Source organism: Phascolarctos cinereus, unplaced genomic scaffold (assembly GCF_003287225.1).
Source record: "Phascolarctos cinereus isolate Bilbo 61053 unplaced genomic scaffold, phaCin_HiC Scaffold_4;HRSCAF=312, whole genome shotgun sequence".
Classification (NCBI taxonomy): Eukaryota; Metazoa; Chordata; class Mammalia; order Diprotodontia; family Phascolarctidae; genus Phascolarctos; species Phascolarctos cinereus.
The window spans coordinates 283,670,560-283,686,373 of NW_027555847.1; the positions used below are offsets into that span (position 1 = coordinate 283,670,560).

The 15,814-nt window shown below is 36.4% G+C and overlaps 1 protein-coding gene across 1 annotated transcript in view; it reads left to right on the forward strand.

The window, feature by feature from the left end:
- Positions 1-15,814, forward strand: part of MEGF10 (multiple EGF like domains 10) — a 112,287-nt gene that overhangs the window by 30,661 nt on the left and 65,812 nt on the right. Inside the window, exons 4-8 of the mRNA XM_021009594.2 lie at positions 2,075-2,175; positions 4,314-4,406; positions 6,844-7,090; positions 9,239-9,359; positions 15,299-15,435. Of these exons, the coding sequence (XP_020865253.2) occupies positions 2,075-2,175; positions 4,314-4,406; positions 6,844-7,090; positions 9,239-9,359; positions 15,299-15,435 (699 nt within the window). The remainder of the gene's footprint in view (positions 1-2,074; positions 2,176-4,313; positions 4,407-6,843; positions 7,091-9,238; positions 9,360-15,298; positions 15,436-15,814) is intronic.

The following is a 15,814-nucleotide window of genomic DNA, read 5'->3' on the forward strand; positions in this document are numbered from 1 at the left end:
TTCTCAGTCATATAGCTACCTTGCAGCTGAAGTAGTACTTGAAGCATGGCTTTCTGACTATCTATCTATCTATCTATCTATCTATCTATCTATCTATCTATCTATCTATCTGTCTGTCTGTCTGTCTGTCTGTCTGTCTGTCTGTCTGTCTGTCTAATTATCTATCTATCTATCTATCTATCTATCTATCTATCTATCTATCTATCTATCTACCTATCTACCTATCTATCTACCATCTATCTATCTATATCTATAGGCCAGCTATCTATCCCCAAAACTGTGAGTCTCAGTATCTGCATGTCTCTCTGTACAGGTACATACATGTACACACACACACACACACACACACACACACACACACACACGCACACACAGGCTAGGAAAAAAACATTCTGGACCACAGTATATAAATTCCAAGAGGACTTTCAGATGTTTGAAGCTCAGCCCGCTCTCATTTTGTCCCATGGCAGAACCAGAGCATATTACACTAAATGGAGAGACTCTTTATATTTTATTGAGGATGTTTATTGTTATCTACATTTTCTCCTCAATTAGATGAGCCCCCACCAGGAGTGTGAGGTGAAACTGGAAAGGGTCCCTCCTTTCTTCTGAGTTACCTCAGGGTGAAGGGACCTACCCCACTTTTCCTCATGTATTCGTGGCTTGTGTTTTGCATCTGCCTCTCCCCTCAAAAGATCTGGTTTCTGTGGACACTGCCATTCCTCAGTAGGTAGGAATTTTGAGAAGGTAATGGCCCCTGTACTTTTGACCACTAGCAATCACTGAGAATCAGTGACATTCAAGGATATTGCTATAGATTTTACCCCAGAGGAGTAGGGATCTCCTGAACCCTTCTCAAATGGTATTATACAGGAATGTGACGCTGGAAAACTAACTATAGAAAACTAATCTGCTGGAGACTTGGAATTGCCAAGCCAGATCTGCTCTACCAGTTGGAATGACAGGAGTCAAGTTGTGTACTGGAGAGAGATGTCTCCCAAAGCACCTATCCTGAAAACTCTTCAACCTAGAAATTCATTCCACTCATGGACTTCAGACATTGGAAGAACCTTTTGAGACCTCTCTCTTTGATTGGCTAGGTTTTTTTTCCCAGCACCTCCATTTTAAGAACACCCAAGCCAACCTGGTCTTCATTCCAATCAAGTTTGTACTCCTTACTCTCTAGACTTCTCTTTTATCTCTTCTCTCCTCCCCTTTTCATTTTTCTTTTATGTGTTGTCTTTCTCCATTAGAATGCAAGCTTTTTCTTTCTTTCTTTCTGCTTGGGTTTTTATTCTCAACACATAGCACATTACCTGGCAAATAGTAAGAACTCAATAAGTGCTTGTTGACTTGATTTGACAAAGATGAATAGAGTAACATACCAAGCATAGAGGACAGCTGGTGTAACAACAGGGAGATGGGAGATGTAGTGCCAGGAGATAGAGTGCTATGGGTAAGAAATGAAGAAGAAGCCAATTTATTGGACCATAGAATTCAAAAGAGGAAACTGGGAATATAAGTTGGGGCCAGTTTGTGAAAATCTCTAAAAACTATATGAGTTTATATTTTATTCAAGAGGCAGTAAGGAAGTCTCCTGTTAGAATGTAAATACCTTGAGAGTAAGGACTGACTCATTTTTTGTATTTTTATCTGCAATACAACCCTAATTCCTGGCACACCACATGCACTTGATAAATGCTTGTGGATTGTTTGATTAGAGGAGAAATAAAATGAGTTCCATTTATACATCTAAGAAATAATCTTAGTGAAGTTAGGTGAGATAAGGGAATGACCTACTTTTAACATTTGCTGTTTTTGAATCAATGTATAATTTAGCTTAAATTGGCCAGATTTACTTATCCTTAGTCAAAGAAGCAGATACTATGATATTGGTCAAAAATTCCATTTTAAACTTTTTCCTAATTATTTTGGACTGTTTTACTTTCAATGTTATATACCACATTTGATAGAATGCTTATCTTAAACTTTTAATTAACACATTATCCCAAATCAATCCAAATACAGAATAAAAAAATAACAATTTGATTTTTTTTTCTCTCTCTCTACGTAGAATTAGTTATCGTACAGCTTATCGGCATGGAGAAAAAACCATGTACAGACGTAAATCCCAGTGTTGTCCTGGATTTTATGAAAGCATGGAAATATGTATTCGTAAGTATAATTTTGTTCTCTTCAAAATTCTTTGTTTTACCAAATGTTGGATTGCTTCTGGTAACAGCCTTTAGATTCAAGTCAAGAAGAGTCAATAGGCAGTTGACCTTCCTTTTGACACTTGTCTGGGGGCATTCTTAGGTTGTAAGAGTTGAAGAAGTCCAAGTCTGTTTTTCTAGACAGGCACTAAATTTCAAATGATTTAGCTCAAGGCAAGCAGTGAAAAAGGAAGGGGTTGTTAAAAAAGATTCTTCAAGACAGTGACCAATTTAGTTACAATTATTTGACAAATATCTCTTTGAAAACTGATGAGCAGTCATTAGAATAGGTCATAGAGTAGGTCAGTTCCCTGATTTTCCCTGACCAAGTGATATAAAGGAGCCTAGGATAAGCCAGTTCTCTCCCTCAGAGAGGACTGTTAAGACTAGTGGACTGTTTTATAATTATTCTCTAAATCTTTTTCATCTTCTGTATTATGGCCCCCCACCCCTTTTCTTACCAATTCATGCTGAGGTATTTAAAGAGTATCTTGTTTTGAAATTAACAATAACCATCATTTACACAGCATTTTAAGGTTTGAGAGTACTTATATAAAGCATGTGTAATATATATAACATTATCTTATTTGGGCCTCCAATCCTGTGAAGTAAGGAGTATGATTGCCCTAATTTTACAAATCAGATTACTGAAGCTCAGAGAGATTAAGTGATTTCATCATGGTCACTCAGCTATAGAGTGTCAGAGACAGAACTGGAATCTAGGTTTCTCCTGACTGGGTTCAGAGTGCTTACCACTCATGATTCTGCCTCTAGATACTTAAGTAAATTATAAAAGTCTTTGTGAAGCAAATGTTACCTTTTCCTAGGATCACGTGTTTAGAGATGGAAGGTAGCTTAGAGACAGTTTGGTTCAGCTCTTTTACTGTGTATATGAGGATAAGCCCTTGTGCAAGTGCTCACAGTCAGTAAGTGGCCAAGGTAGAATTTGGATTCCAATCTTGTGACTCCAATTCAGCCCTCTTTCCAGTGTACTATGCAGCCTCCTACAATCTAAATAGTGAATATGTAAGCTGCTTGTAGGATTAATGAAGATTCTAGTGGTATCAACAAGCTTCTTATGAAGGATTTTGATGAAAGTGGTATCAAGCCAAAGAGACAATCTGTGACCTCTCAGACCCAAAACATTTCTTCTCCATGCCCTGCCCACAATACTATAGTTTTCAACAGGGTTGGTGATCTCTGAAAATATTCCTATTTGGGGCTTAATTTTCCTGTTTCTTTCAAGGTATTTCTATTTACGTGTGTATTCACTCTATCGCCCATAAATCACAAAGTCATGACTACATCTTGCTGTATTATGTTATATACAAGCATATAGCCACACACAGAGAGGTACACAGATCACAGACTGGATAAATGCTGATTAAACAAATATTGGATACTCCATTTTCTCTTTTAAGTTCTCTTCTCCTTACCATGAAATAAAATTTATTTTATTTTTGGGGGGCAATCTAGGTTAAGTGACTTGCCCAGGGTCACAGTTAGTAAGTGTCTGAAGTCAGATTTGAACTCATGTCCTTCTGACTCAAGAGCTGGTGGCTCTATCCACTGCACCACCTACCTGCCCCTCATGAAACTGAATTTAAAGAGCAGAAATGAATGACTATACTTAGAAATCTTCAAACAAGGGTAAATTATGTGGTTGTACAATGAATTAAAAGGCTGAAGAGGGGCAGGTAGGTGGCCCAGTGAATAGAGCACTGGCCCTGGAGTCAGGAGGACCTGAGTTCAAATCTAGCCTCAGACACATGATACTTACTAGCTGTGTGACCCTGGGCAAGTCACTTAACCCCATTGCCTCACCAAAAAAAAAGGCTGAAGAATGAATGAAGAAAATTATCTAATCTATTTCACTGATCCACCACTTTATTTCTTAGTAGCAGATTGTTGGATGATTACAGCTTTGTAATATAGTTTGAAATCTGGTATTGCTAGGCTTCCTTCCTTCAATGAAGAAAATTATCAAGCATGAATATTTTTGAAGTGATTGTTGAGGCTAGGATATAAGACAGCTGCACAGTAAAAGTGGTTTTTTTGTGTGTTTAAAATTCCTTTATTTTATTGATTTTTCTCTGATAGCCCACTGTGCTGATAAATGTGTCCATGGACGCTGCATTGCTCCAAACACCTGTCAGTGTGAGCCTGGCTGGGGTGGAACCAACTGCTCCAGTGGTGAGTTTCCACCTGCTGCTTTCTGTCTTGGACTGTTTTTTACTGTATGTACTTTTCTTGTTTGGGAATTAGTAGAGCTTTTTTTCTTTTTAAGCTGGCTTACACTTGTAACTCATTTTATTTCAAAGATAGCATGTAATCTATCTCTAAAATAATAACTCCTTAAATCTTGTAGTTCACTCTGCAGAAGACTGTTGCTTTAATATAAAAATCTATATATGTAATCTTTTCATTCTAGAGTTCATGCCAGTGTATCCTTTTTTTGCCTCAATAAGGTAATTGAGGTGACTTCTCCAGTCTGTTTTAAATCCTTATTCTTTTTTTAATAAGCATTTTTTCCCCAAAATTACATGTAAAAATATTTTTAACATTCATTTTTTTAAGTTTTGAGTTCCAAATTCTGTCCCTGTCTCCCTCCCTTATCTGCTACCTTTTAGTTATGAGTTAGAACTTCAGAATTGCTTTAATTTTAATTTCTCTATTAGCAATTATTTGGAGCATTATTATATGGCTATGTGTAGTTTGTATTTCTCCTCTTCTCACTCAGGAGAACTGTCTGTTCTTCTCCTTAGACCTTTTACCAGTCTGGAATGGCTCTTTTATAAGTTTGAACCAATTATTTATATAGCTTAGAAATGGTGCCTTTGTTATAGGAACTTGAAAAAAAAGATTTTTTGTTGTTGTTCAGCTGTGTCCAACTCTTCATGACCCTGTGGATTTTACTGTCCATAGGGTTTTCTTGGCAACAATACTGGAGTAGTTTGCCATTTCCTTCTTCAGCTCATTTTACAGATGAGGAAACCGAAGCCAACAGAGTTAAGTGACTTACCCATGGTCACACAGCTAGTAAGTGTCTGAGGCTGGATTTGAACTCAGGTCTTCCTGACTCTAGATCTGGCATTCTACCCACTGAACACCTAGCTGCCCAATACCTATCTTACTTGTTCATTTTGCTTCAAAAGTAAATGAATAAAATTCCCCTTCCTTGATCCCCCATTGAAAAGAAGTAGCCATATTCATCACATTATTGACTATTCGTATCTGCCCTTTCTCTCTTTAAATGACATATACATTTAGAGATATGAAATTTCCCTCGAGTAATGCTATGCCTACATCCCACACATTTTAGAATGTTGTCTCATTGTTGTAGTCTCTTTGATGAAATTGTTCATTGTTTCTATGATTTGTTCTTTGACCCACTCATTCTATGTTGTTTAATTGTTTCAGTTGTGTCCAACTCTGCATGACCCTATTTGGGGTTTTATTGGCAAAGATATTGGAATGGTTTGCTATTTCCTTCTCCAGCTCACTTTATAGATGAGTAACTAAGGCAAGCAGAGTTAAGTGACTTACTCAGGGTCACACAGCTAGTAAGTGTCTGAGGCCATATTTGAACTCAGGTCTTTCTGACTCCAGCACTTTACCCACTGAGCCATCAAGCTGCCCCAGGGAAGGATTAGTCCTAAGCACAACAAAATGTACAAAAGGATGTACAAAAAATACTTATAGCTCTTTTTGAGGGGTGAAAAATGGGAACCTGAGGGGTACCCATAAATTGGGGAACGGATAAACAAGTTATGGTCTATGGATATGATGGATTACTATTGTTCTGAACTCTTATCCAGGTTACTGATGATAAAACATTTTACCTACCTCCTGAAATAGAGGTAAAAGACTCCAAAAAGCAGAATGAAACAAATATCCTACCCACCTCCTGAAAGAGAAGTAAAGGACTCTAAAAAGCAGAATGAAACAAATGTTTTTTAGGACATGGACAAATGAAAATTGCTTCAATTGACTACATATATTTAATGGGCTTCGTTTTTCTTGTGTTCTCAACGTGAGGAAAGGAGAAGGTTGGGGTGGGAGGGTAAGAAGGAAGATCTTGGCTAATTAAAATGACATAGATAGATAGATAGATAGATAGATATAGATATAGATATAGATAGATATAGTTTTAGACTTGGGAACTCTGATCAAGGCAATGATCACAATTCCTGGGGACTAATGATGAAAAATGCTGCCCACTTTCTGACAGAGAGGTGATGGTCTCAAAGTATAGATTTTGACATTTTTTCAGACATGACCAATGAAAAATTTTGTTTTGTTTTGCTATACATAACTAGATTTTTGTGGTTTTACAAGGTGGGGATAGGGGAAAGAAAGGGAGAGAAGGCTAATCGTTGTTTAAAAATAAAATTTTATTTAAAAAAAGTGGGTTGAGATCAAATTGTGGAAAGTCTTGATTGCCTTTACTTTTACTGAGGAGTTTGAATTTTACTTGGCAGGTAATTAAAGCAACAACCAATTGATCTGAAAGAACTCCATCATAAAAATAGGAAGGAGAGGAATAACTATATAATGAGCTTGCCTTCATTCACTTGAGGTGATATACAGACTCTTGAATTCTTTAATGATTTCATTTCCTATCCTTCAGCATGTGACCGAGACCACTGGGGTCCTCACTGTAGCAGTCGCTGCCAGTGTAAAAACGGAGCCTTGTGCAATCCTATCACAGGAGCCTGCCACTGTGCATCAGGCTTCAAGGGCTGGCGCTGTGAAGATCGTTGTGACCAGGGCACCTATGGAAATGACTGCCACCAGAAGTGCCAGTGTCAGAATGGAGCAACCTGTGATCATGTAACTGGAGAATGTAGATGCCCTCCTGGATATACTGGAGCCTTGTAAGTGACATATTGTGGATGCAGAATACCATTATAAATATGGTGGATGCAGAATACCATTAAGAACAAATCTTCTAACTCATCTTAAGTATCTCTATATCCTAAGCATCTGTATATCCACATGTTTTCTCTCTCTCAAATGACTGGTTATTGAATTGCTGGATGGCAATGTGGTATAGAGGAAAGAGCACTAGATTTGAAATCAGAAGACCTGCATTCATATTCCAGTTCTACTATTTGTGTGACTTTGGCCAAGTCACTTCATCTCTGTGAGCATCTTCTGTAAAATGAGGAAAGCCTATGGTCACAATCAGTTAAGTGTTAGAACAGATTCAAACTCATTTTCCTCCTTATTTCAAGTCCAGACCTCTTTCTGTTAATACCTCCCCAATACTTTACCTTTATTGTACATTTGTCTTTATCAAAATAGAGAAAAAACTTTTCAATATTCTTTGGCAGCTTATTTGAGCAGGTTTTAGGTTGCAGAGTCTTTTTTCTATTCAGTTTTGCTCTCTCTGTTGTGTTTAATTTACATAGATTCAATTCATTCTTCAAAATTTGGGGATAAAGGGCTGGCATGGGTTAGGGACAATCTGGATTCAAATCTTGCCCTAACACATACTGGGCCTTCTACATACTGGTTGTATGACCATAGGTGAAGCATTTTACTTCTATGTCCTTCGCAGCTCTCTAAGACTATAAGGTACAGAATGGTTGCTTATCTGCATTAGTAGAGGGAATTTCCTCAACAGAAGCTCGTTTCTTATATGACAGTCACAATGCTCTGGCATGTCCTGAAAAACTGGAAAGGCTTAGAGTGTTTGCCCTGTGATGAACTATACCTGTCATCTAAGAACCCACCTAGCCAAGTTCTAAAAGGCTCAACCCTTTTTGACTTGTCATATCTGTGAAAAGGGTGTTCATTTGCTTTGCTACTTGAAAACCTATGATTTCATTAGTGTGGATACCTATGAAATTATCAGTCTTTTCATGTAAATTTTTTTCCATGTGGCATTTTTTGGGGCATCTGTGAATACATTATGAAATTGTCAAAGAATAAAGATGTCAAAATTTAACCCATTGGTGAATTAAATAAATGTGTCTTTCCCAATATTTGGTGTCCATAGAGAGAAAAGAGAAACAATTAGGTTAGAAACCTCTGTCATTATTTCCCATTTGCAGGAGAGAACTTTCTTATATGACAGCATACACTGGCAAAAAAGGAAGTAGAATTAGGAAAGGAGGAGGAAAGAAATTAATATCCTTCCCTTTGTGAGAAGCCACAAAGATGAGTTAATGGTTACAGAACAAAACCAATAAAGAAAGGTATTCCCTTCCCCATCAAACTGTTAGAGTACTTTTTTTCTCTATCTCCTGTAACATTTCATTCCTGTATATTATATTATACTTATTAATGTATACACTGCACCCTCATTTAACAGTGTAAACTCCTGAAAGGCAGGTACTATTTAATTTGTGTTTTTGTGTTTCTGCAGCCTGGCATGGTGCCTTGCACAATTTTTCTTTTCTGAAATTGTGATTTCAGTACAAGAAAAGAGCTTCTGTTGAGGGAATTCTCTACTAATGCAGATAAGCAACCATTCTGTAACTTATAGTTAGAGAAGAAACAACTGAGTAGTGATTAAAAATAATTGTCATTGATATGAAGGACCCTTTCACAGAGGATACTGAGAAATTGTTTGCATTCCCAGTTGAAGTCAGAACAGGAAGAAGAAGCTGGTTTAAAGTAAAGTACAATGGTTAAATTCAGTCACAAGGACTGTTAAAAATTGGGCAGTCGTCACCAAGGGTAGTTATCTGGAGCTTTTTACAAACAGGACAAATTCTTATTTCTCAAGAAAGATCTGATTTTGGTCTTGCCTAAATGTGAGAGAATGGATGGGGTGGCAAGAGTAGGTCCCACCAATTCATATTATTAATACTTTTATGTTAACTAAGTTAGTCTATGTCATATTTATGTTAATTCAGTAATAATAAATTATTGGATAACTTGCTTAATTCAATATTCTGAGAAAAAATTTTAGCAGTTCATATCATGGAGCTTCAGAGTATAACACTGATGTCAGGAGTTGAAGGTAATGTGGCTTTGCAAATAACAGTATCGTTTGTTGGACATTAATCCTTCAGCTGTGAGGATCTTTGCCCTCCTGGCAAGCATGGGTCACAGTGTGAAGAGAGATGTCCCTGCCAAAATGGAGGAGTGTGTCATCATGTCACTGGTGAATGCTCTTGCCCGGATGGCTGGATGGTGAGTTTTCCTTTTAAACTAAGTCAAAGATGTACTCATCGTTTCTTTCAAGTATCAGCTTCTTTCAAGTCAATTTCTAGGCTCTGTAACTAAATACAGATGTGGAAACTTGGAAGAGAGAAACCCTATGAAGACCGCTTGAGATTGTGTGTGACATAAAAGATAGGGAGCCAGCCTTGGAGTCAGGAAGACCTGGTTTCAAGTCCTTCTGCTGATGCATAGTGAGACAGACAAATAATATAAGCTTTCATTGCCCCCAAGCAATACCCGAGATTATAGGCTTCAAAAGAAGAAAAGACTGAGGGAGTTAGCTTTTCTCTTTGAGAAAGACTAAAATGACAATTCTTGAGAAAACTGAATTTAACTCTCATTTTGCAAAGTGACATTATGAAGAGAATTCTTGAGAAGAGACTTTAACTTCAATCCTGAGGGAGCCAAATGGTGGGACTGTGATTCCAGAGATGAGATGGCAATAATTGTAATTGATGGTTAGTAGTAACTACAGCTATAATTTTTTCACTATGATACATTATTTAAATATATTTGAATTATTGATTTTAATTGTATAACTAATACATTGATATTTATTTAATTAGACTAGGGTGATTAGGAGAAAGAAGAGAGAGAAAGATTATGGGAAAAGAGGTTTCTCCAGTTCATTTTATAACCTGGAATGAGGGCTCAGACTAATTGATTAATTAAAAGGACCATACATTTCTATTAGTTCTAATATTATGATGTTAAATAATAATTAAATTAAAAATTCAATAATACTTTTGATCTTAAATCAGAACATACACCCTTAAATACCTTAGAAGCAAAAATGAAAATTAAGAAGAAAAATGATCCAGGAACAGTTAAAGAGAGGGGTGACCATTGTACCCAGGCTACATGTGGGTAGTTATAATAATTTCTAAAAAGATGAGGGCTTATCTAGGATTTTTTTTCTTTTCTAGGAGTATGTCTTCTCATTGCAAGGCCATTGCAATTCATAGAACAATAAATTCAAAGTGCCTGGGAATGCTTCTAGTGACAAATGACATGAATTTGTTTATTTTTACTGTTTTATTTGATAAATATTAAATATAACTATAATGTTTTACTGTATAGTCTACGTAATGATTAGTTAAGCATTTTTGGTTTGCTAAATTTTTGTGTTATAACTAGTTCATAAATGGAGGCAGATATGTTTAAGTTGATATTGTGAGATAATGAATATGAAAATGTACCAAGGTCTTTTTGTTCTTATGAGTAAATGCTAAGAGTAAGAATTATGATATTAGATATTATTTTAAAGAACTTAAAGGAGTTGGAGAAATGTGGAGTAATAATGGGATAAGACTAGGATGAATTCAGTTAGTATTTTGTAAGTTACTAGACTCAAAAACTGCTGATACAGTGACAGAAGAGGAACCAGTCTCTGAGTCAAGGAGTTGATTTTTTTTAATGAGTAGATTTTAGAAAATGAGATTGCCAATAGAGAAATCTAAAAGACAAGCTTGCAAAAAAAAAGAAAAACACTTAAGCCCCGTGTAGGTGTCAAATATTGAATTCATATAGCACAAATATATTATTGGCTCAAATTAGGAATCTTTTCAGGACAGAATAAATCCCTGTCTTACTGAAGAAGAATCAGTAGTGATTTGGACTTGGTATGCTACAGCATACTTAGTATCCTATACTAAAAAGTTAGCAGACATTTGAGCAAGATGAAACATGTAATTTAGTGAAAATTACCGAAGGACCTGCTTTTGAATTTGTGAGGTCTTATGTCAGAGCAGAAAAATTGAAGTCATACTGAATGAAGGTGTCACTAGGGAGCTAGCCTAATTACTGAGATGGCATTTTCTAGGTTCAACAATACCACCCGAAAATATGAAGAATTGTCCAAATTTGTGATAGATGTAGAAAGCCTACCATTAAAATTGGTGGTGATACAATCTGAGAGAACAAACCTAGTTAGAATGACCCAAGAAGAGGAGTACAGTCATGGTTTGGGCCAGAGGCACATTTAGCAAAGACAGTGTCAGAGAATAAATATTTGGAAGTATATGAGCAACAGATTTATAGGGTGATTAGTAAGTCAATTTTTAAAAAAAAGTTTTAATTTTGAGTAGCTTCAAAACATCTTTTCCTGACCTGATATAAAGAAGCTCAGCAAGAGAGTTACACTCATGACACAAATCTGAAGACAAAGTCTACAGATATCTGTTTTAAAGTGGAAGCACAGACAAAATTATTGCACTTATAAAGATGAAGGACCAAGAGAAGTGAGTTCATAACAATCTAATGCAAAATCTCCACCAGTACAATACAAGCAAAGAAGCAGAATTTTCTTTTGTTGAGACTCTGTCATGGGTGGACAGACATAATTAATCAAAATATGAAAAAGAGGAAAGAGATTTGTTGTGTCAAAAACTGAGTTCTAAAGAATCAGCCTTGGGAAATGATGCTAGGACCAAAAAAAAAGGTCATCTCATATTCCAAAAACAGTAAATGTGACCTCATCACTTAAGTCACAACAGATGGATGAAAGAATCCCATCAAGATGTAGAGCAGCATAACTATTTTCTATTACAAATGTAGAGTAAATGGTCACAAACATATCAAGTGAACTTGAAAAGGGAATTATCAACCTGATTCAGAGGAAGATATGCCCATGGAACCAAATGTCAAAAAATAAATGATGTTATGAAGCCTATATATGTTATTGAGAATTGAAGAAAAAAGACAAAGTTTTACTGAATCACGTTAGTATTTGGGGAATATTGAGATTTTAAACAGAAATTAGAGACTTGGTAAGCAGAAAGAAAAAACTTGGATGAAAGTTAATTTTATGCAAAGGAACAAGGTTGTAAGAAATAAAGATGTTTGTATTGTAGCTATAAAGAGTCAGTTTCAACAAAGACTGAACCAAGTCATCACGTTGATATGAAAGAATTATTAATATATACTCAAAAATAAATTGCTACATTGAAACAGCAATTCAAAAATGTTGAAGCCCAACTTATTCCCCAGTCAGCACCGATAACTCTTATAGAAGGTATTGCTTAGAATAAAGTAGACAGTGCATCGCAATGTTGCCTAAAAATGTTGGGGTTATACACATATTAAGGATTCTTGCTGCCCTACATGTGGTTGTATATGTATATATGATTTTACACATTCACAAGGAAGATACAAAGGCAATGAACTATTTAAATGCTTTCCCAAATCATCTCACTTAAAGGTTCTTGAAAACAGTATAGATTCTTGTATTACTTGGATACTCCATGGATGGTCCTGGTTGAAGGCAAGAGGATAAATCTAAAATATGAAAACTTTTTATGATAAACCTTCTCTTGTTTTCAATAGCAAAAAAACTTTTGTTTAGAAAGCGATCTAATTAGCATACCAACTGCCCTTTGCCGGTAGCTAGGAGTCAAAGGAGATATATTTCCCCATGCCACCATGGGGAAGTAAGCATTCATAAAAGGTTTATGAAACCATCTTGTATTCAGTAACCTTCAATTACAAACTACCCACAGTTTGCATTTTTAGAGAGAGAGAGAAAAGAACATTTGTAGTAGTCAAAAATTTAGCAAGAAGTTGTGTCATTTGGAATGTCATTTGTCTTTTAATATGTCCATCAATGTGACTTCCTACATGAGCCCTTTCCTGATATCCACTTTCTCTCAGTTGTTAGTCCTTTCTTCCTGCTCAAATCAATGAATAAACATTTATTTAGCACCTACTATACGACAGGCACTGTGCTACGTGCTGGGAATACAAAAAGAGGCAAAAGACAGTCTCTGCCCTCGAGGAACTTATAATTTAATGGGGGAGACAAAATGCAAACAAATATACACAGGATAAGCAGGAAATAATTAACAGAGGGTAAGCACTGGAATTAAGAGGGTTTGGGAAAGGCTTCCAATGGAAGGTGGGATTTTTAGTTGAGACTTAGAGGAAGACAGAGAGGTCATTAGTTGGAGCAGAAAAGGGAGAGGATTTCAAGTGTAGGGCACAGCCAGAGAGAATGCCCTGTTCATATGCTGTATTCTTTGCCCTACTCCCACCTGCCACTTCCAAGTAGACTGTCATTTCCTTGAAGGTAGAAATTACTTTGGTTTATGTGTTTGTGTCACCAGTTCCTAGCCTACATTTTGCACTTTGCAGGCACTTAAATTTTGTTGAATTTAGTGCCAACTATGTTCAGGGTATCCCTATGCATATACTTAAGCTTACTTCCTAGATCTCTTTGTTCAGTTAACTTCAACAAACATTTATTAAGGGCCAACTATAAATGTGCAATTGAAAAAATACATCTAAAGAGAGGTAGTGTGGTATAGCAGATAGAATGTAAAGACAGGAAGACTTTGGTGTTAATGCTGCCTCAGACATACTAACTGGATGACCCTAGCAAATCTCTTGACTTCTACCAATCTCAGTTTCCTCTTGTACAATGAAAGGGTTGGACTCTTATATGATACAGTGCATAAAATATAATTGTCTTTTTTAAATCATAAAGTGCTTATGTGCCTTTCTGATTTTTTTCCTTCTGCTGTGTTGTTAAATTGGCTTCAAAAATTCTTAATCTTAAGTTTTAACATATTAAAAGAAATTTGGCAAGTGATGGTGTAAGCATACCCACCTAATCCTTGACCACTCTCCCAGCCCCCCACTCTGTCAGGCTGTGTCTGCAGAAGGCAGTTGTTATTCTCCCTTCAGCGTTCTAGGGGAAGTCTCAAGGAGAACGAGGATATTCTAGTACTGGCATTTATTTTTTCCATTGGTTATCAGCAAGTAACCTAAATTAGGTTTTAGGAAAAGAATATTTATTAAAATGATGCAATAAGAAACATGTGAATAATACAAAACATTTCCTCTACTTATCCCTGAGACATACTTTCCCACAAATGTTCACCAAGTCCAGAGGAAGAGTGGGCTCAAACTGAGAGTACAATTTTAGTGAGGTACATATTTAGAGAATGTTTGGCCAGAGGATAAACTCACAACTCCTGGTTACTAGAAGTCCTTTCTTGAGTTCAGAGCACTCCTTTTCTAGTTCAAGGAGGGGTCATGTGTCTTGAGACTGCTTCTTTCGTCATCTGTGGCTGTGACTGTCCATGTCTGTCCTTGGTGTGTCTCTTTCTGCCCCATGCTGGAACGCTTGTCTCCTGTTGTTCTCTTATGCCACTGAAAAGAGGAGAGAAAAGAGAGAGAGAGAGAGAAACTCCCTTCCCTTCTTCCCCACCAAGAACAAGTCTCTCTCAGATACTTGGCTCAAACTGGAATTTTTAAATACCAAACTGACATCTTCTACCACTAGGCTAATCTCTTTATCAATGAACTGTCTGCTGTTTTCTGTATAAGCTCAATGGGCATGCCATCTTCTCAGCCAATTACTTTGTTTTCTTTATTGACCCATCGACAGAAATTTACACAATGTTAAACAATCACAGGATATAAAACATTTTGCTTATGCATTTAAACTTCATTCTGTTGATTTATTGGAGTAGGGGAGGAACAATGGCATGTGCTTGGTTGAAACATGATAAAGTATTTGGACATTCAATTAACCTGCTGGATTTTACTTCTGTGAGTACTCGGGAAATATTGATAACTTACTACAAATGGATAATGCAGAAAAAGAGATCAGTCCTTTTAAAATATAAAATTAACTGTAGGCTTATGATTACTGTTTTAATTCATTTCAGTTTTCAATATTTCTGTAGATTATCTTATTAGCATTGGGTAAATGTACAATGAGCTTCAATCTTCCAATAGAAAAGAAAGACTTAGTATGCCATTTTTAAGAGAAATAACCAATCTAGTACAAGTTCCCATTAATATAATTTCCTTTTACCTGCCTCGCCTGACTCCATTCTTGTCTTTCCCTTTTCTTCCCCTTCCCTGGCTGCAGTTCCATCTTATTTTCAGATTCTGTTTCAATGCAGGGCACAGTGTGTGGTCAGCCTTGCCCCGAAGGTCGCTTTGGAAAGAATTGTTCCCAGGAGTGCCAGTGCCATAATGGAGGGACCTGTGACTCAGCCACAGGTCAATGTCACTGCAGTCCAGGCTATACTGGAGAACGGTAAGAGAAAGGCACTTACATCTACTTAGTATTTGACAACAGAACTAAAAAGGGAAGTTTTGATGGTCCAAGTAACACTATATGACCATCATCCCAATTTTCAGTTATATTTATTAAACATCCATAGCATGTCTTTGTGAATCTTTGATCATCTTCCAGAAAGATTTAATAAAATATTTTCCTGTTTACAACTTTGAATGTTATGTAATTTTTGAGCGTTATAACTTTTTGAGTGTTCTTTAAAGTAGGCTAACCAGTTTGGTTCCTCCTTAATATTCAGTAACTTACCATCTAAAATAGATAAGAACACTGATTTGAGGTATGTTAAAAGCATATTTAAACACAGAGACATTTGTAGATATTAAAAATATTAAAAATC